Source organism: Chenopodium album, chromosome 12 (assembly GCF_948465745.1).
Source record: "Chenopodium album chromosome 12, dcCheAlbu1.1, whole genome shotgun sequence".
Classification (NCBI taxonomy): Eukaryota; Viridiplantae; Streptophyta; class Magnoliopsida; order Caryophyllales; family Amaranthaceae; genus Chenopodium; species Chenopodium album.
The window spans coordinates 10,420,451-10,442,162 of NC_137845.1; the positions used below are offsets into that span (position 1 = coordinate 10,420,451).

The following is a 21,712-nucleotide window of genomic DNA, read 5'->3' on the forward strand; positions in this document are numbered from 1 at the left end:
TATGTAATAGAACACATTAGGCACCATAAATGGCTTTACTTTTGTCCAACATAAGATAGATTTATGGCATTTGGTCGTATCACAGCAAAATCCAGATATATGGCCTTTACATGAAATTCTTGTAGATGTATAATTTAGCAATATTTTCATCAATGGTACTAAAAGAATCTAGGAGTTTCCCGGTTTTCTTGTAGATTGCATGATGAAGATACAATAGTTAAACAAGTCCCATACTAATTAATATTTATCCTAGATGAAAAATCTAAATGGACTTTTTGATAAGATTCCATGACCACAGCAAACAGCATACAGACCTTAAGTGAACTTTTGTTGGTACCGAATCTGCATTCTAGAGCATACTACCTCAAGAGATCTATCTGGTTCGTGATTTGGAAAATTTGGGTCTTGAAGCTTTCCTTTCCAACTTTTCCCTTTTCTTACGAGTCTTTTCGTCCTCCTCTTCCCCCTGCAAACAAGTTGTCATAAAGGAGAGAGAGAGAGAGAGAAATTGTTATTCCCATTGACATTATAGACAGCCGCATACAATCTCATAGTAGTAGAAATTAAGGAGGATAGAAATATAACTACTAATACATGATGGTCTATAAGTAAAACAATATCATAGCCTTTATTTAAGTGGGAGAGACCTCATGCGAAAATAACTCTGGACAGAGGAAGTATATAATCTACTGTCATTACACAAAAAAATACTCCGTATATACCATTGCTGAAAACTGCATAGAAAGGAAGGTACCTCAGAATTGTGTGACAGGAAGCCTTTGATGAAGCCAGAGGCTTTGTAAGCTGCAAATCCTGGTATCTAAATGGAAAATGGGCAAAGTTGCTTAGAAAGGATACATTGTAACAGATTACACATAAGCTGTCTATGAAGTAATTGCTGAAATACACAAAAGCTATATATGAAACTCTGGAAACAGGGAATAAGCCAACTATTTTGATAGATATTAAACTTTGTTGAAGCATAATTACTCAAGTTACTATGTCACAGAAAACAGCAAAACCTTAATCTGAAAAACGCCATGGAAAAATGACTTTACTTTGTCATCTCAGGTTCCATATCCCGTCACAAACAAAACCAGCATCAAATGAATCACTTTAAGAGTCAACATCAACTTAATTCTAAAAGATTTATCCTTGTTGAAGTTCCTCTTTCTTTTCAACTTATGTTCTTAAATGACTGAAAGACATGTTTATACTCACAAAACTTTCATAAATTTCAGCCTTTTTAAAGAGATGCACACAATCTAAGCGATCACAAAAACATTCTCACATAGGTAAAAAAAAAAAACAAAAATCTTCAGATTAACTTCAGTCTCCATTCCAAGATATGTTGATATGAAAACAAAACAATTGTTCTAAACTTGCGAAATTCACAACATCAATCATGTATTACGGAAACTATGAAAGCTGCTGATCCTAGACATAAGCTCTAAATTCTCATCACAGTTTTATCAAACAGTTTGAGTATAACACTGAAAAGGGTCCCTTAATTATCTATGTACATCCAAAAAGGGTAAAAAGTATTTATTAATATATAATGAGAAAATATCAATCAATTCGCAAGAAAAGGATTAGGTATGAGTCTTGACTCTTGAGAGAAGACGAACCTGATTGTATTAATGTATTATACTTTCTAAAAAACATTGAAAAAAATTATTTGCAAGAAGCCAAGAATCATCAAATTTTGTCACTTTTTGTCTGATCGGAAAGAGTACAAGCTAATTCTCCATAAAGACGTGCAGCATATCTGAAGACAAACACTAAATTTTTTCTCTTCTATGTATTTACATCCCTAAAGCAATTCAATTAGCTGAATAGAGCATTAGTCAAATACCACTAATCCTTTCATAGACTGCTATAAGCCCACAACTGGCAAAGTGAAATAAGACCTCTAAATGAACCCAACTACGGTGAAGAAATTAATTATGCTGAAGACAGACAAAGAACTATAATATATTCTTTGTACATCCTGAGACCATGAGCATCAAATGAGAGAAATTTTTTGATACTGTGCTTAAGTTTATCATCATATATGATCCTGTATTTGACTGAGTATTTCAGTTGACATGAATAAATCATGTCAGAGTCAGGACTTAGGACCTGTAAAATACCCACCAAACCACAGGGTGGAAAGGGTGGTTTCTTTTGGTGAAGCCAAGAGGAAGGCCCCAAAAACAAGAAAAAACTAGAAACTACAGGGTGGAAAGGGTGGTGCATCCTGAAACTTTTGGTCACAGAGTCTTGAAACTTATATTGCCTAGGAGCTGAACTAGCGTTAAAAAAAAAAAAATTAAAAATCTTGTATTTATAGTTTGAGTCCTTTGAGAAACCTCATATGCTCCATTGAGTGGGAAACAGCCTTTTCAAAAAGCTGATCACGTAACAATACGGTCATGATGGTGTCTTTTACAGTGTGTTTGGACAAAGAAAGGGGGGGGGGGGGGGGGGAGAGGAAGGGGAGGGAGGGGAAAGGGAAAGATGATGAGTTTTTCTTCCAAATCTGTCAATTGTTGGAGAGATCAATTTCTTACAATTTAATTCTTCCATTTCTCTCCCCTCCAATTCTCTTCCTTCCTCATTTGTTATCCAAATGAAAGATTCTACATCCCTCCATTTTCCTTCCCATCCTTTTCCTCCATTTCCTTCAATCCAAACAAATGGTTAATATTTATTCAAAGCTAAGGAAAAAAGGCCTACTCAATTAGCCATGATGAAATACGGAGTACAAGACTTGAACAATACAAAATCTTTTGGATAATAGGATTCCTACATCAAAATTTCCTTTCATAACTATGTTCTACATCACTATTGTAAACACAGCTTAAACTATGCCAGATCTGAAATTTTGAAGCTGCCCAGCACATGCTACACTAATAATACCTTAAATAACAAGATGAAGATGTCCCAAGCTATGTTTATCAATATCAAGGTTTAAACGGATCAAGAAATATAAGGAGCTTAGTGAGTTCTGTCAAGCACAAAAACACAAGAATGAGAAAACTTTGATTTCTACCACCTCCTACCAAAACACATTAACAGACACTCACATAACGCAAATACAAAAATCAGGGCGATAGGGCTTACCACTAAATATGCATACCAAAATTTGTCGGAGATGAGCGAGGCAATCTGAATGAAACTTGTAATGTAGATTATGTCATGCAAATACCTGCAATGCATAGTTTATATTTATTTTAGGGAAAGTTCCTTTTAAACATCTGGAACTAGATTATTTAGCAAAGATAAGAAAAATCGAAAAGCCATTTTGTAATATCACAAACAGGATTTTTATCTAGTCATTTGTAGAAAATTATGGAAATCAGATTGTAAACATAGCACCAGAGCACACTTCATTTACTTCTAGTTTTTTTTGTTTGTAGGAAAGGGGGGTACATAAACAAGAAGAAGAAGCAAAAGGTATTAAACTGAGAAATGAAGACATACTGTAACCATACCCACAAACTCCTCCGGTACTCATATCAAAACCACCATCAATAAGCTCGCCATCATTTGTGTAGGCTGGTTTGGCCATACTGGCAAGTTGTTTATAAGGCATTGCATAAGCCAAAGATGTCAATATCAAGCCAATCCAGTGCTTCCATGTGAAAGAAGAATAATAAAAAACCATCCTCACCGAAATGTAAACAACCTGGATGATGAGAACTATATTTGTTAGATTATTGCATCAACAATTCTCTCCTTTATTCATTAATTGATCAACAGAAAACTCAAATGAAATCATTGAATGAATAACTAAACAAGTAATTAAGAGACAAAGCTCCACAAAAGAACGAGGTACAAGCTGTACAACCTAGAAAGGGGAAGAGGCACGGCATACACAAAAAGAATAATGTCTAGTATTATGGATTCTGCACCTTGGTCACATACTTACAAGCAGAAAAGAATGATAATTTAAGGTAAAAATTAATTCATTAATTAAAGCTGAAGTGGTGGCTTACATAATTTGGAGCTTGAGGCTACAACTCTCTCTGCCCTCCTCCCATTCATTTACATTCGACACGTTCCCTAAGTAACAAAACACTATTCAATACCTACCTACTCCCTCTGCCCTCCTCATTTATTTACATCCGACACATTCCCTAGGATGATTATAGTCATTGTCTTGTTTCAAACAAGTAGCTGCAGTTCCAGACTTCCAGCTCATTCCTCCGGATGATCTGGTTTTTGTCTTCTTCCTATTCTGGCATATTGAATGAGCACAGGTGCTCTCCCCTGGTTTTTTATATCTATAGACAGGCAGGGAGCAATAGTTTGATTTGGAGAAGGGGAAAAAATGTTGTCTGAGGCTGAGGAATAGGTGGATATGGTGTCTACTTATGAAGTGCAGTTATAACCATTGTAAGTTTACACAAAGCTTTGCATTTTAACAATAAGTACTGACACATAACCCCTGTTGAACCGTTGATGCACTAGGTTCATATGAAGTTGGACAAGGTGAGGTTATATCATAGCTAAAGATATATATATTATTTATTCTAATTGCTACTAACGCCACATTGTGTAGATAATTTCGGACTGAGAGTAGTGTGACATTTTAACTCAAGTCGAAAGCTTTTCTAGCAGGGTGAAACACCAAATACTAAGAGTCCACTGCAGGGAATCAGGGGTCATAATCCATGAACAAAAGTTTATCATGAAAAGACGAAGCTCCCTAGAATGCAATTGCTCTTCAGAACACTAATGAAGAATTAGCCCACATATGTAGGAAAAGTAGTTCTAGAGAGAAAAAAATTGAATCAACCAAGCAACGATGTCACAAGAAACAACTATAATGAAACATAACGAGTATGAGGAACCATTAAGCATGATATTTCAAGCAATGCTAGAATCAACACCTCGAATTGAACGGAACCTCTTGAAAGGGAAAGATTCAAGTATCATGTAAATCAAAATTATCAAACGGCAGGTTGTAAATTTGATGACTTCATGACTCTCAATAATATTGATAGAAGACGCATTATATAACGAGTTCAGCTTCAATTTACAGCTAAAATAAGTTCAATTATGTTAAACTACAGATGAATAGAACAAACCCTTAATACTGACTAACCATGAGATAAAGAATTTACCAAAAATGAAAATATTAAATCCAAACAAATTGATGATTCCTTCTAATCAGAACATCTACAATTAGTGGTAATAAAACAATCTAAAACAAGAAAAAACAAAAATTTTAAAAAGAAATTAGGAATTTACATTACACCCAATAATCAGGCGAAGAAGATTTGACATATGACGAGCATTCTCTTCCTTTCTCTTCTTAGCACCTTGGTTTGCCATCTCTCTTGTAAATCCTACAACACAAATCAAATACAAAATTCACAAACCCAGATTACATAAATTCTTCAATGGAAGATCCAAAGTTTGTCATATGATTTAAAGCAACACAAAAACAAGATGAATAGTTTATAATTTTTATCGAAATTAATTTGAATTCAAAAAAAATTGAGGTAAGCAATGAAAGAAAGAAACTAAGAAAAGTATAATCTACCTGAAGAGAAACTTCAGTTCGATTTCTGGGAAAAGTTGAACACTTGAAAAATGGTTAATTACAAAGACTACCTATTTGCGTCGGGTTTTCTTGCTCTGCTCCGAACTTCAATATGAGGGTAAGAGTTTTGTGTTGTCCGTGAAAATTTGTCAACTATTACTAAAAAAAATAAAAATAAAAAGTAGCATAGTAATTTTTACCCTAATAGTGATGGTCTAGTTGATTAGTATCAAATTATCAATAATCATCAATTAATAACTATATATTAAAAGACATCATTTTATGTTTCGTTTAATGTTTTGTAGTTCCGATTGTGTTTTGTTTTATTCTTAGTTCCTTAATTCCCGTGTAATTTTACAAACAGGAATGTAAAAAAGGGACATAGGGAGTATGAGTTTTAGAATTCATACCTCTTTAATATGAGATTCTATACCAATGTATTCTAATTTAATAAACCAAACACCCTATAGTTTGTTTGATATCACTTTGGTTTCTGTTTATTGGTTTTCTAGATTTCAAAATCATATACTATATTTCATACAATGGATCAAAATTTGGCCAAACTTATTAAAATCATTCTATTTTTAAAAGGCAATAGAAAAATGGAAACACTTTTTCTTGTTTTTTATTTTTGGATTTTTATTTTCAAAAAATTAGAAAATTTAAAACAAAAAACGATGACAAACAAACCCAAATAATTTAAACATCAACATCACAAGAACATTTCTTTGTCATTAGTGTTCAAATTATATCGCAGCCTCTATTCCACTCATTTATTAGATGTATGGAGAAAATAACCATTTTATATTTTTTTCCTCTCAAGTAATCTCTAATAACAAGAGTGCATTAATTTAACTTAAAATACATTGAATTGGCAATGGGTAATGATTTTTACATTAGTTTCTTCGAATTTGATAAGAATCATACGAATATATTATGTGTAGAATCAATAAAACCACTTTTCATCCTTAAAAAAAATAAAACCACTTTTTTATATTTCGTTCAAATTGTATGAAATGATTGAGCCTATTTCGTGTGTCACCCAACTTCATCCGATTCGTGTTCATATTCATTAGATCTCGGAATATTGTTCGCTAATTGATTATGTAAGTAATTCGAATAAACAAAGGTATAAATTTCTGGAAATTAGGTATGGAAGAAGGTGGAAAGGAAAGCAGGCAAAAATGTCGTGAAGATGATTTTAGCTTAGAAGGGTATTTATGGTATTTAGGAGGGGTGTATAGTAGTAACTAGAGGTTGCGTTTAGCAATCATGCTTTTTTATAAATAAAAGTTTCAATTTAAATGCATCAATTTCCTTTTTATTTAATAAAATATCTCTCTCTCTTGGAGTCTTTTTAATTTTTCTCATTTGTCTTTCTATTCCAAAAATTGTCTAGGAGTCCACAATTACAAAAGTGATGCAATTAAAAAAATCGGAGGAAATAGTTCATTTGTCCGCTTACTCCTTTCGTGTTTAAATAATTGAAACGTTTCTCTTGCGCACTTATGCTAGTACAAAACTTTGACTAATGATATCTTGAATTAAAAATAAGTAAAAATTATAATAATTGAATATTAATAACTATTCATTGAGATAATTCCAACAAATACCACAAGACTATATTTATTTATTTTTATATATAAATCACAATCATTAGTCAAAGTGAATTATATAATAGTGCAAAAAGTCAAAATAAACACAGGGGAGTACCTCTTTAAATCACCTTTTTAAAACGCGTGCTTGGGTGACAAAAAAAAATGAAAAAGTATAAGATTTTTAGATTCTTTCCCATTATAAAAAAAAAATTAGATTCAATTTTTTAATTCTAAATTTAGTTACAAATTAATTTAGACATTCATATGCATACTATTCCCATTATACTATTTGTTCAATTCACTTGATAAAATTCTTATTTCTTATTTCAAATTCTAGATGTATGGGTTCAAATCATACTAAGTAAGGATTGACATATATATATATATATATGTATATATATATATATATATATGTATATATATATGTATATATATATATATATATATGGGGTAAAATGAGACAATTCTTAAAATGAGAATAATAAGAAGGATTTTATTATATGCATTTTTTTTTATATTGAATGTGCATTTTTTTTCTTAATGAAATGTGCAAAATAAAAAATTTGATTTAAACTACTCCTCTACTTTTTCTTCCTCCAACGCTCATCTCCTCAAGCTCCTTCACTCTCCTCCTTATCTGCATCTCCCAATCAAACACTTTCTCATCATCACCACCATTACCACCGCCATTTCCACCTTTGCCACCATTTCCATTCGGGAAATTCCTTGTTTCTTATGGTGAGAAACGAAATTTGTTTCTCATGGGGGCATTTTCGTGAATAAATCAACAACGTTTTTCATTATTGTGAGCTCCAAAGTTGAATAAAGTTGTTGGTTTGTTTACGAAAATGCCATGTGAGACACCATGAGAAACTAGGACATCCTCTATTCATTCACTTCATTGCAAAAATATTTTATAGTATGTGTTCGATTTCCTCCATTCCTCGAGAAGCTAATTACCCTATATTTAAAACTCCTTTTTCTTCGGCAAGCCTAACTCAAAACGGCGTCATACACGAGTAATCGTATCTTTTTCTGGTGATTGGAGAGTTCATTTGCCGGCAACGTCAATTCTATTCGTAAACTATGGTTTTTAATCTAATGTCATCATCAGCATACTCACCCAATATCCAAATTATTTTCTCACCTCTAAATCTAAATTAAAAATTAGAATATTGAATAAACTTTAATGAAGGAGAGAGAAAGAGACAATACAGAGGGAAATGAAACTAAAAAAACGAATGTGCATAATTTTTTTAATTAGATACGCATAACTTTTGTACTAATTAAAGCGCATAATTTTGTCTGAATGTGCATCTTGTTGCAGCGTGAAATGTGAATCGTTGGATGCAATTGTATGGTCAAGATTCCTTTTCATTCTTCTTATTTTAAGATGCTTCTCATTGGATTCCTGTCAATTCGGGTCAAATTTCGAGTTATTTGGGACATTTGGTTCGAGTGGTTTAGATTGGCTGGTTCATTACAAAATTTCGATAAATGAGTCAAATCGGGTCTATTTCAAGTCAATTGGGTTTGGTCAGATTTAGGGTTCTCTCTCAGTAAAACGGGTTTGGCATCGGCTCAGGTCGGGTTACCGAGTCGGGTCAAGAATTGACATGTGTATATATATATATATATATATATGACATGTGTAGAAAGATGATAAAGTAGGAAACGATAAGATAGAATAAATGCACAACTATCGTAACTTTTAATAGTGAAGAATATATGCAAGATAATGATATTGATTGGATTTCTAAAGTTTGCAATTCGATACTAATGTTCTATAATCGAAAACTAGTAGTGGTATAAGGTAAGAATTGCATATAAATAGGCGCGAATGGTTGGCCAGTTTACTGGTATAGTGTAAAACACAAATAAACTTCTTTAGTTTACACATATAACCTAAGCTTCAAATATCCTATCAAGGTAATTCCATATTAAGGGCTCTTAAATTTGATAAAAATACCGTTTATATTTCTAGCTTGAAATTAAACATGTTTATTTAATTAAAATACTTGTAGGCGCATATTATATTGGTATCCGTTATGTAACAGGGAAAAATGGCCTCAGCACAAGAAGCAATTGTTATGAATGACGCGGAGAAAGCAGTCGTGGAGAAGATGGTAGAGGTGGCTAAAAGCATTGGCACGACAGAAAAGGATACAGCTGTTGATGCTAAGAATATGAAACAAACTAGTGCAGTTGTTGCCATGACAAACTCCACCTTTGCAAGTATTAATTTCTCAAAATTTCATAACTGGTTTGGGCAAATTTCGGGTAGTTATCCTAAAGTTATTACTAAAGGGTCTCATGCAACTTTTACCCATAAGGCGGATGCTAAGAATGGATCCAAGAGCGCGATAGTGTATTTAGGCACAAACAAAGAAGGAATTCCGTGTGGATGGCTTATGGCTTGGTGTGCACCCATTGATCCTTCCCCAACGAAACGTAACAAGGTGTATGTTACCTGTGGCAAAGCTGCTGATTTTAATAATGTGAATTGGAATCAAGTCCAAACTAAGTTGGATGCATCTACTGATCTTGTTAATTACTATGACCCAACTACTAAGACTGCAATTCATGCCAACATCCAACCAGGGTCCAACTTCGCATCAGTTGGGGCTAGCTTTGGAGCTGTTTAAGCACCACGGCACGAACAACTTATATGGACTAGGAATACTTCCTCTTATAATAAGTACGAGTACATATTCACGGGTCACTCATAATTATACATGTTGGCTAGCTAGTTCTTATCATGGCTTGCATGTTAAATAAATATTCTAATATTGTACTTTAATAATTGACCCGACTTGTATTCATATATATTACTCTATTGTATATATATGTAATAAAACATATGTGTTTGTTTGGTTATCCTTAATAAGGTCTTGTTTGGTTGCATATGGGAATTAAATGCCTATATGAAGTTACAATACATGGGAAATTTTATTGCCCAGGAAATACTAAAATTGTGTTTGGTTGACATATAGGAAATCATATTTCTCATGAATTAACTTCCTATATTTTAGTTGGTTAATATTATGTAATACCCATATATTATTATAACTTGAACTACTTTCCCAAATCTCGAGGATCATAATATAATTTCACTCAAAATACATGCGGAAAGTTTGAGTGATCAAGAATATACTCACTCCGTCCCTTAATTAGATCGATGCATATTTCTCTTTATTATGTAAGTAATAAATGCTAGAAATAGGCATATAATAAAGGGACGGAGGGAGTATAACAGTATGATATTCGTCAATTTCTAAACTATAGAATTTGATACTACGAAGTATTGTTTAAAAGCTAGTATACTCCCCCCGTCCATAATATAGTTCTTGTTTTCTTATTTTGGAGTACTAAAATGTTGTTCCTGTTCTATTTTTGGATAATATGTAAATACTATTATATTATACCCTTACTTTTTAAAATTTTATTCATTCTATTTCTTACATTACCCTTAAATTTTGCACATGACTTGTACTTTTCTCCACATTCTCTCTCTAACTTTTGTCTATAAGACTCTGTTCACTTTACCTTAAAAAAAATATTAAGTAAAAATAATTTCATTTCATTAAAAAATTTCCCTCCAAATTAAATATGATATCATTAATTTTATTTCATTTTTTTGCCCTTTCATTTTACTTGCTAAAAATTAGGACTGAGTTGGCATGAAACTAAAAATCCAAAACTTGAATTTTGCATTAATATTGTTGTATACTATGTACTCTCTCCGTTTTGAAATACTTGCTCAACTTTTCTTTTTTTGGCCATTTTTAAATACTTGCTCCATTTCCTTATTTGGATTGCTTTTACAATATTTAATTCATTTCTCTCACCTAGTGGACCCAACCTAAATCATATTTTATTAATTTCATATTTTCTCTCTTCCAATTCTCTCCACTACTTTTGCTTTTTATAATTTTTTATTCTTCCACCTACTCCACTACCTCCATATTTTATTACTTTCTTCAATTTCTCCTAAAACTCCACGCATGGAGAAATGGAGCAAATATTTAAAACGGAGGGAATACTACTTTTAGATATATCCAATTCAATAGTGTTTAATAGATATAGATATTATTTCTCTAACTTCCACTCTAAACATATAAGCTCAATATATACGAAGTATAATGCAACATTAAATATATATTTTGTCTAAATATCCTTGTAATATATCTTCCTTTAGCAAACATTTAAATAAAAAATTAAAAAAAAAAAACCTTGAAAAGTTACCAACAACAAAAGATACAAAAAAATATGGATTAATTACTTATCACCACCATGCAAATGCATGGGTAATAATGTAGTATAAATATATCACATGGTTTTTTTTCCGTCATTTCTCACACTAGAACATGGGTATTTTTGCCATTTCTTAATAGAATTAGTTGAGAAATGAGAGGGAGCATGTATGTAATTGTAACTGCATTATCTATTGAGAATTGAGTTATCGTCGTCAACAAAGAGAACCGAGGGAGATAAATAGGAAACAACAAATGTAGTTCATTGAATGAAACAATACTTTATCCTACAGCTAGTTCAACTAGTTGTATGATACACAAGGTAGAATCACAAAATTTTTTGGTTGTAATACACATAACACAACCACAACTATACAACATACGTACAATATACTTAAATTAATTAACACAACAACATTTCATGTCCTAACTGTAACTAGAGGTGTCAAAAACTGACCGACCAACCCGACCCAAAAAAAAAAAAAAAAAACCAAATTTTGGATTTCGACTTGTTTCAACACAATAATGTAGAATATCTTAAATTTAAAACAAACCAAGCTAATTTCACAGAACCCAACCCGTACACCCGAATTTACACCTCTAGCCGTAAGTAACCCTATTACGCAACCAAGAGTCCAAGACCCAAAACCGATGATACCTCCCGAAAACATTGAACCTTGCAATGTTGTTACAAAATCACATCAAACGTGCATACAAGTAAGTATACAACAACCATGTTGAAAAAATAATTGGGTTTAGAAATATACACCGTTAAACAATAATGAAGTTACTAATTATAGCATTATTAAATTAATTAATCCCCCCTTAAACTTCGGATCACTAAATCAGACAGAGGAGAGAGAAAATACGAACACCCCTCCCACATCCTTCTCACTCCCTTCCTCAACTTCCCATGACTGTAACATAAACATATTACCACCAACAACACAAATAAATAAATAAATAAATAAAACAGATCTAATTTCACACAATTTAATTAATGAAGTACTAAATTATAATCAAAATTTCTCAAAATCAAATCTCAATTTTCCGCCATTGAAGCTCACCTCAAGCTTTTTCCATGCCTCGACCTCCAAACACCGAGTTTCAAGAATGGTGGAACAAGCAGCAAAAGGAGATTCACAACAATCTCAATCATACAACAACACCAGCAGGTTCTGCTGCTTCTGCTACTACAATTTCTTCTTCTTCTTCTTCTTCAACCTCGGAAAACCCTAATTTTCACAAAGTTGAGATCTCTGCTACTGATTCAATCTCATCGCCTGTCAATCACAAGGATCGTCGGAATCGGAGTCGGAGTGTTCGTCAACTTTCGTTCTTCTGTTTATTGAAGGTCCAGCAATTTCTTCACTCCATTTCATCGATTTTCGCGTCTTTTCTCTCTCTTCTCAGAACTGCGAATCGGCGAATTGCTGATTCGCCGCCATTGCCGCATCGTCATTCGTCCAATTCTAGGTTTTATCGTTTGATTAAGGTGTTGTTAGGTGTAGTTTTGATTTTGCTGTGTTTTGAGTTGATTGCGTACTTTAAAGGCTGGCATTTTAGTCCGCCATCGTTGCATAAGGCGGAGGTGTTAGGGTTTGTTGAATTGGTTTATGCTAGTTGGTTGAGAGTTAGGGCGGAGTATTTAGCTCCGCCATTGCAGAGTTTGTCGAATATCTGCATTGTGTTGTTTCTTGTGCAATCCGTGGATCGTGCTGTGTTGATGTTGGGTTGTTTTTGGATCAAATTGAGAGGGATTAAGCCGGTCGCGGCTATGGAGTATTCGTCCAAGTCTGAGGATCATAGCTTGGAGGATTTTCCAATGGTTTTGGTGCAGATTCCTATGTGCAATGAAAGGGAGGTAAGATGATGTAGGTTTCATTTTCCCTGTTTTTAGTTTTGATTTTAAGTTTAGTGCTTTTTATTGCTATCTTATTGTCTTGATAGTAGTTGAGATAGTTGAATTATGAACTAGATGTAGAGGAATTAAAGTTGTAGAATTTGATTTAGTAGGATGTTGAATTGTAGAGCTAAGGGTAAATTTGAAGATGGATTCTGATATGATAATATGAGCATGCCTTAATTGTTGAAGATTCACATGATGTGGTTGCAAATTTTATCTTAAAATTGATATCTTTTCATTCCGATAAGTGTTCGTGTTAAATTAAATAAATAAAATAAAGCCAGGCATACTGGATTATTAGTTTATTACTATCCAAGATACTAAAACAATAAGGAAAGTAATTGAAGCCTTTCCCTATACCCAAAGTAGCACCCATTTGACTCCCTATAAAGTTTAAACTACTCAGATTCTAGTATGTTACAAGTTCCTAGCTTTACAAAGAAAATACTCAAAATATAACATCCTTATCACACATTGATGTTAAAATCCGAATCCCAGATGCCCCTTTAATTTGGCTTTCTGGTTTCTGACTGCCTGAATTTTTTTAAATATACCCAAAGTAGCTTTACTAATTCTGAGCTTTCCTTTCCCTCCAAGTAGCACCCATTTTACATAAAGCTCCAATCTTGGTTGGCAGTATTTACTGCCAATCCATCTATTGATCTTCCTTCAAAAAATGTAATTTTACAGATTCATAAAAAAGAATTTTTTTTTCATGACTTTTGGACTTCCCATAGTTTGACCACATAAACGGTGGCAAGACTAAGATGTAAAACATGTATTAGTGCCAAATTAAAGCAATCTATCTTGAGTGGTCAATACTGTTAATCTATTTTGCCAGCCAACCACAGACAGGAGTCTTCTCTAAGTTTAACTAGCTTGGGGAGTTCATAGGACTGGTTTTGTCTAAAGAACTCGTATGAGGATAGCTTCTTATATACCCTTGTGTTGTGAGGACTGTTTTGAAGTTTCAAAATTATAGCATCTTGACGAAACCATTGATAATATCTTTTTATTGATTGTCCTCATATATTCATAGTGAGAGAAAGCGTTATGGATGCTATGAGATAGCTGGATATGTCTTGTAGCCTGCCCAAGATTAAAATATAATTGTGCTATCAAAATTTGGGACTTTTTAGTTTTATACGTAGTATATATTACATCTGTTTGTTTTCTAACCAGCAGAAAGGTTCATTAAGTGGCACTAAGTAGATAATGTAGCAAGATTTTTAGTGTTTTTTTATAGAGTTGAAATGAAACTATGAAAGTCAATAATACAATTAGCTTATGCTTTTTTCATGCCATGGAATATGCCAATATTTGGACTTTTACACTATTCAGGTACTCGCTTTTAACCGTCTAGTATGATTTATACTTAGCGAAACATACATTCATATGGGATCTTCTTAAGTCAGTGTCGTTATGTACATACGAAGTATCAACTTTTTTACATTTTTACTTGTATGTTTGGAAGTTGTGTGTTTGGAAGCATAAAGTTGTGTGTTTGGAAGCATAAACTCTACATGTTGGCATATTTATGGAATGGAGGAATTAGATCATTAAATGATGTTAAGGCCTAAAAAATAATAGTAACTACTGTGTAATGAGACTTGATCTATATTCTCATCCAACTAAGCAGTTCTTCTTAAGATCTTCATAATACTAACTGATTGATTTGACGACTGAACATCTATTTTTTGTTTATGTTTGGAAAGATTTTGAATTCCAAGTGTCTTTAGTTCTCATTGCTTACCTTCTTTTGTCACGAGAATAAACCTTTTTTTCTTTGTTGTTGAAGCTTTTGTCAATTTAACTTAACATTATTACACGTTTTAACAAATTTTCTTTATAATCCAGTTTTTAAGTGTCTGTTTTTGACAAGCTTTGTAGGAAATTACTCTTTCTTTTATCCTTATGTGTTCATTTAATCCTTTTCTTTATTTTTGTATCATAAATAGTGACACATTAGCTTGAAGAACCATCCATTTTTGCAAATTTCAATTGCTATTTCTAAAAATGGGAGCTTTATTCCACCTCTGCAATTTCCTCACTTGACCTAATCCTTTCTTTTTTCCATGTGTTAGCTGGCCAGATATTTGCATCTTCAAAATATTATAATTACATGCTTGCAAAACTTAAATTTGTTGCCTTTTGAATCAAGCAGTGAAGTTACTAACTAGACTAAATGAGTTGCTGTATGTTGATATGCTCTGGGGCATTGGTGATTCAACATGCATGTCTTCTGATATAGTTGAAACATTTTTGATCATATTTGATCTTCTGCTAAAAGTTATGTGGTTTATGTTGAACAGGTCTATCAAAATTCCATTGGAGCAGCATGTGTCCAGGACTGGCCTAGGGAAAGAATGCTTGTGCAAGTTTTGGATGATTCTGATGATCATGAAGTCCAACAGCTGATAAAAGCAGAAGTTCAAAAGTGGCAACAAAGGGGTGTACGCATCTTATACAGGCACCGGCTTATCCGGACAGGTTATAAAGCTGGAAATCTAAAATCTGCAATGAATTGTGACTATGTCCAAGATTACGAGTTTGTTGCAATCTTTGATGCTGATTTTCAACCAACACCAGATTTTCTGAAGAAAACTATTCCATATTTCAAGGTACTCTATTTTCTATTTATGTACTTCCTACTGTTTAGGCTTGAGTAGATAAACTTTGGTTGAGCTGCTGATATTTTCCTTCATTTATGCACTTTTACAATAGTCTTTCAAAGTTATGGGTTAACCTGGTTATCAGTGGCCTATTAGCCTATGCTGTCAGAAATTTCAGATTAATGAGTAAATTGGTGAACCTTTGCATATTGTGCTGTAATGGTTTGTTTGAAAGATATTACACTATTTGCACTTCATCTAAATGCTTTCTTTCTTCTCCACTTTGTATTTAAGGGAAATGATGACCTCGCGTTAGTCCAAACAAGGTGGGCTTTCGTGAACAAGGATGAAAATTTGCTGACAAGATTGCAGTACATAAATCTGGCCTTTCACTTCGAGGTTGAGCAGCAAGTAAATGGAGTGTTCATCAACTTCTTTGGCTTTAATGGAACAGCTGGTGTTTGGAGAATCAAGGCTCTAGAGGATTGTGGTGGCTGGTCTGAAAGGACAACTGTTGAAGACATGGATGTTGCTGTCCGTGCTCATCTTTGTGGATGGAAATTCATCTTTCTCAATGATGTAGAGGTTGGCACAAGCTGAAGTACCAATAATTTGAAATGTTGATGAAATAATGAAGTATGCTTGTTCTAAATTGAAATATTTTTGCAGTGCCTTTGTGAGCTGCCTGAGTCTTATGAAGCGTACAAGAAACAACAGCATCGCTGGCATTCTGGTCCTATGCAATTATTTCGTATGTGCTTCATGGAAGTAATTCGATCTAAGGTATGGAACTTGTGTTCTCAATATGTTTCGAAATTTACATATCTGTTTTTTCTACTTTTTCTTGCCTTTGTAATCTCGCTGCTTATTATTCAAGGTTGTGTTGGTTGTTAATTGGGCCAGGTTAATATGGGTTGGGTTGGGAAATTCAGGGAAGTGTTATTACCAGGTTTTAGTGATTGTGCAGGAGAACAAACTCTCATATGTTTTTAGTCACGTTATATTCAAAAAACCAAAAGGAACCCATACCTGTTGATATAGCTCCTAATGCACTTCTCATTGAGGGTTAGACCGTAGAGAATACCATTGGGGTGGGGGTGGGGTGGAGGTAATTATCACAATAGCCCAGAATCTTGAGAGGGGAGAGGGTGAGGGAATCAAAGTGCCCCTAGAATTTTTGAATTACTCATTATTTTTCTTATAGGGACTTTGTAGAAATATAACTGAAGCTATGAATCGAGTTTATGTTGGTATAAGAAAATTTTTGAGCTTTAACATCTTTTCACAAAGAAAGGGAATCATATTGAAACTCTATCTTGTAGATGAAAAGGTATGGCCTTCATCCACTATGATGACTACTAAAAGTACAAATTACTAGGGCACGTGCCTGTTGCTAGTGAGTCATCATATCGAGCTTGTTTTGGATTCTAGAAATTATACATATTGGCTATTTGCCTATTTGGCTTCAAGGCCATATTTCTGCTGTTGCACAGATCTCCCCCAAGTATATTTCTGAATCTACAATTTAGTCGGGGCTTGACTTCTTGAGTAAGCCACATCTCTTATGGGCTTCTATTTCTGAGTTGCTAATCAATTTGTAAGCTTTGTATAGTGAGAATTAGTGAATGGATTAAACCATCAATTTTGGATTTTCATGCCAGAGATTAGTATGCAAACAGTAAGTAGGCAAGCTAGAAGAGATAGAAAAATGGCAGCCAAAGGGATAGTTGTATTATCAAACTGAGTATTCAATAATACAGAACCTTCATTCGAGAGGAAGGAGCTCTCCAAAACAGACTTCTCAATTAATTTCTTTCATGCATTCTCCTAAACCCAAACTACTACTAATACCCAAAATTAAGCAAGCTAACACAGCTAATGCAGAGAATCAAAATAACAAACTAACAACCAACTTATTCATGGATTACTATTATACCCTCCACCCCAAAACTGATATCTAACAAACTTCCAGCTCAGCATTCTTCTGATTACTTCTTGGACCTTCTAGCATAAGTAAAACGGATATCAGGCTTGCCATGGATTACTATTATACCCTCCACCCCAAAACTGATTTCTAACAAACTTCCAGCTCAGCATTCTTCTGATTACTTCTTGGACCTTCTAGCATAAGTAAAACGGATATTAGCCTTGGGTTGATTCCTTGCATTTCATTAGGGAAGAAATATTTATAGTTTTTGTTGGTTCTAGCCTATATATTTTTCTTAGTGATCCCATGCACTAGCAGTTGCAAGTGGCCATACAAGCGCTCCCATCAATACAGTTAAAGTAATGTTTCCTGCTGGCAGTTATATTCAATGTTGAAATTTATTTAAACTGATTTTTTACTTCTTGGGGTAAGTTGATAATATAAAATATACTTTAATTTGTACAAAATTGACCCTTTTGTTGTGTTGCTTATACACTTATTTCTTTTCTGTTCTCTTTACGTTTCAGGTGAGTTGGACAAAGAAGTTCAACCTTATATTTCTCTTCTTTTTGCTTCGAAAGCTCATTCTACCCTTCTATTCCTTCACTCTCTTCTGCATCATTCTTCCATTGACTATGTTTCTCCCAGAAGCTCATTTACCAGCTTGGGTAGTCTGTTATGTCCCTGGTTTCATGTCTCTGCTAAATATTCTTCCAGCTCCACAGTCATTCCCGTTTATAGTCCCCTATTTACTATTTGAGAACACTATGTCAGTTACCAAGTTCAATGCCATGATTACTGGATTATTTCGATTTCAAGGTTCCTATGAGTGGGTAGTAACCAAGAAATCAGGAAGATCATCTGAAACTGATCTCCTCGGTTTATCTGAAAAGGAATCTGAAGTTTCGGTAAACACATCCATGTTACCAAGGTCCGCATCAGACTCGGGCCTTGAAGAGTTGAACAAGCTGAACATGAGCAAGAAAAATGGGAAAAGCAAAAGAAATCGGTTGTACAGGAAAGAACTTACCCTAGCATTCATTTTGTTGACTGCCTCAGTTAGAAGCTTGTTATCAGCACAAGGAATTCACTTTTATTTCCTTTTATTCCAAGGAATAACTTTCCTGATTGTCGGTCTCGATTTGATCGGAGAGCAGGTGAGTTGAAGCCTTCTGTTACAATGCCTGGGCAGTAACAACCTGTTAAGGAATTCTTAGCCAAAGAATCTGATCCATGCAAAAACAATGCCAAGATCTCCTTTACTAGGAGTGCGAATAATGAATGCTTCTGTGACCGCAAGTAATTTGGCAAACAGTTCAGCTATTTATTCAATTGGCATTGCGTTACAGCCTATATCTGTATCTATTCACTCGTGGAGACGTTCATATTTACAGTTGCCAGATTACACAAATTTTAGTATCACATAGACTGGGTCTTCGGCGCAGACCCTTGTAGTGGGGGAAGCTCGGTGTGCTTTGGATTGTTTGTGGTGAACTTATACTTTTACTGTGAATTACCGGAAGGTGACTCCGGTGAATATGTTGATTTGTCAAACCATTCTTTTATAGTAGTCATATATTGTCCTAGATCAGTTATAATTTGCTCTTTATGTCTGTTTAGGCTGTCAGGACCTGTTGTATTCTTGCTCTTATTTAGATACAAAATAGGAAGCCCGGATAAAAATATTTATCAATAGCATTTTTGTTGTATTCTACCTCATAGAAGGTTTATTACTAAAATTATCTCTTGTATCCTGTCTCGTCTCGAGACATTATGGGATTTTATTGTACGAGACAAGACATAACATGAGTGTACTCCCCACAATCGAGACATTTTGTTTGTTTTAATTTATACAAGTATTTAGCTGTGTATTGTGGTGTCTGTTTTCTTTGTTTTTTAATTCTCTATGATTCAATCTGATATTTTAATGAAAATAAACTACCATATCTTTAGGCCAAATGACACATTGATATTTTTCACGATTGAAGTACAAAATATTACAGATCTGTATATTGAGAGCTTGTTCTGTACACCCGGGGTTTCGCGATTGAATTACAAAATATTACAAATTGGTGTACATTGAGAGCTTGTTCTGTACACCCGGGGGTACTATATACCCGGGGTTATTGTTATTTGCTCATCAATTTTTGCTGTTTTAATAAATGAGCAAATGACTCCGGGTGTACGGTACACCGGAGTGTATATAACAAATTCGAGTGTACATCAAAATCCCAAAAATATGTCTTAGGGTGGATTAAGTATTCTTAATTTTGTTAGCTTATTGTGCTTTATATGTTATTAGATTCAAGTAATTTTAAAAAACAATATTTAACATTTAAAAAAAAATTTAGTATGTTCAATTAACTATGATCTAAACCCTGTCAATTCGATCCAATTTAAAAATTTCAATCCTATTCGATCTAATATTTTTTTAAATAAAAATAATCCTTCTTGATAATTTGGTTTAGATCAGATAAGATTTTAGTTTCTTTAACGAATAATAGACTCCCTACTTCCAAGTTCCAACAGTTATAACATTTGCTTCTTTCGCCATTATTAGCAATTTTAGTCTGGCCTGCTACGAGGGACTTTCTTACGTATTTTTACAAACTCATAAGTAAAAATGTACACAATGCATGGGCCTTGCCCCTCGTGCCCACCGAAAAAAATGTACACTATGCAGCATATTGCATATACAACACCGTTAATACAGGAGCACAGTAAGTAAGCAAAAATCGCAGCACCTGCTGATAAATATTTTACCAGAAATCCTTTCAAATCTAATTTACAGGTTTACAAGTGCACAATAAGCAAATCGCAGCACCTGCTGGAGGAAGCCCCTGTTTATCAAATTGATAAACTTCAAACGTTTATCAAAGGCAAATTAGTAAATAAGTTGCCTAGGTTTTCGCAAAATTTTGTTTTTATATTATTTCTTTTCTCACTGATTAGTTGGCACAAAACGGAGCAACGTTACTATCTTCTCACTCCAAACAGAAGAGAGAGAAAAAAGACCCAGCTTCTCCCTTCAACAATGGAGGAAGGTCGGAAGACGATGGTGAAGTTAATTGCCCACAAAGATGAGTGAGAATGGACAACCAATTTTATCACCATATTTTCCTCCACACACACATATACCCTCCAACCCTCCATTAAAGTTACTTAGGAACTACCATTTCTACCACCATATTTACGTCGGCTTCGCCGCGAATTAAAAGAAAAGCCTAAGATAAAAGGGAGAATTAAAGGGAATGGTAAATCCTTAAGGGTAGAATTTTCCGTCCTCTTTCATCTTCCATTGAAGCTGCTCACATGTGTTTGAAATTATTTTAGTTTTGGGGAAGAAGATGAAGATGCAGAATAGGAAGGGTTAAAAATTTTTTAATTTTTGGGGAAGGAGATGAAGATGCAGAATAGGAAGGGTTAAATTTTTTAAAATTTTTTGCTGGTGAAGAAGATGAGCTATGCTCAGCAATTGTAAAATATGACTAACGACAAGGCTAACGTCGTTAGCTGAGTTTGTCTAACTAAAAGTATAATATGGCAAAATTGTCCCTACTATTCATGAGCAAATAGTCCAATATACCATTTGATAAACATCGCATGTTTCTCATAATGATATACTTGAATTAGCTCGCACCTGCTGTTGTACATTTTACCAGAAATCCTCTCAAATCTAATTTACAGGTTTACAAATTAACTTCTTAGGTTACGAACTTACGATGGAAACATCATGGGGCATCATATACCCTATTTCAAGTTCTCAACATATACTTCATATGTTTATAGAGTAATAAATATTAGGTTTATTTTTTATCCCCGCCTGCTGATTAGATTTTAACCGTGAACATATCCTAAAAATACCTAAACAAACCATTGACTG

General features: G+C 33.8%; 2 protein-coding genes and 1 pseudogene across 5 annotated transcripts; 2 read left to right on the forward strand and 1 right to left on the reverse strand.

Moving 5' to 3' along the window:
* On the reverse strand, positions 1-5,692 carry LOC145571933 (uncharacterized). 2 transcript variants are annotated; one of them, XM_081630950.1, is made up of 6 exons: positions 5,534-5,692; positions 5,239-5,336; positions 3,477-3,670; positions 3,106-3,190; positions 755-820; positions 1-466 (listed from the first exon to the last, which is right to left on the reverse strand). In XM_081630950.1, exons 2-6 carry the CDS (start codon positions 5,320-5,322, stop codon positions 374-376), a joined length of 522 nt encoding a protein of 173 aa, XP_081487076.1. In that variant the 5' UTR covers positions 5,323-5,336; positions 5,534-5,692; the 3' UTR covers positions 1-373. The 2 variants fall into 2 exon arrangements, with proteins under 2 accessions (XP_081487076.1, XP_081487077.1); XM_081630951.1 differs by having other exon boundaries at positions 5,239-5,326; positions 5,534-5,635.
* Positions 5,693-8,923: 3,231 nt separating this feature from the next.
* On the forward strand, positions 8,924-10,008 carry LOC145570298 (jasmonate-induced protein homolog pseudogene; annotated as a pseudogene). 2 transcript variants are annotated; one of them, XR_014096436.1, is made up of 2 exons: positions 8,924-9,060; positions 9,189-10,008. The product of XR_014096436.1 is annotated as a jasmonate-induced protein homolog pseudogene, transcript variant X1 (transcript). The 2 variants fall into 2 exon arrangements; XR_014096437.1 differs by having other exon boundaries at positions 8,985-9,060; positions 9,156-10,008.
* A 2,266-nt stretch (positions 10,009-12,274) lies between these two features.
* LOC145570299 (putative xyloglucan glycosyltransferase 6) lies at positions 12,275-19,698 on the forward strand. The gene is made up of 5 exons (XM_081629336.1): positions 12,275-13,248; positions 15,603-15,911; positions 16,197-16,487; positions 16,572-16,685; positions 18,357-19,698. The coding sequence occupies exons 1-5, from the start codon at positions 12,466-12,468 to the stop codon at positions 18,993-18,995; spliced, it is 2,136 nt and encodes a 711-aa protein (XP_081485462.1). The 5' UTR covers positions 12,275-12,465; the 3' UTR covers positions 18,996-19,698.
* Positions 19,699-21,712: the final 2,014 nt, after the last annotated feature.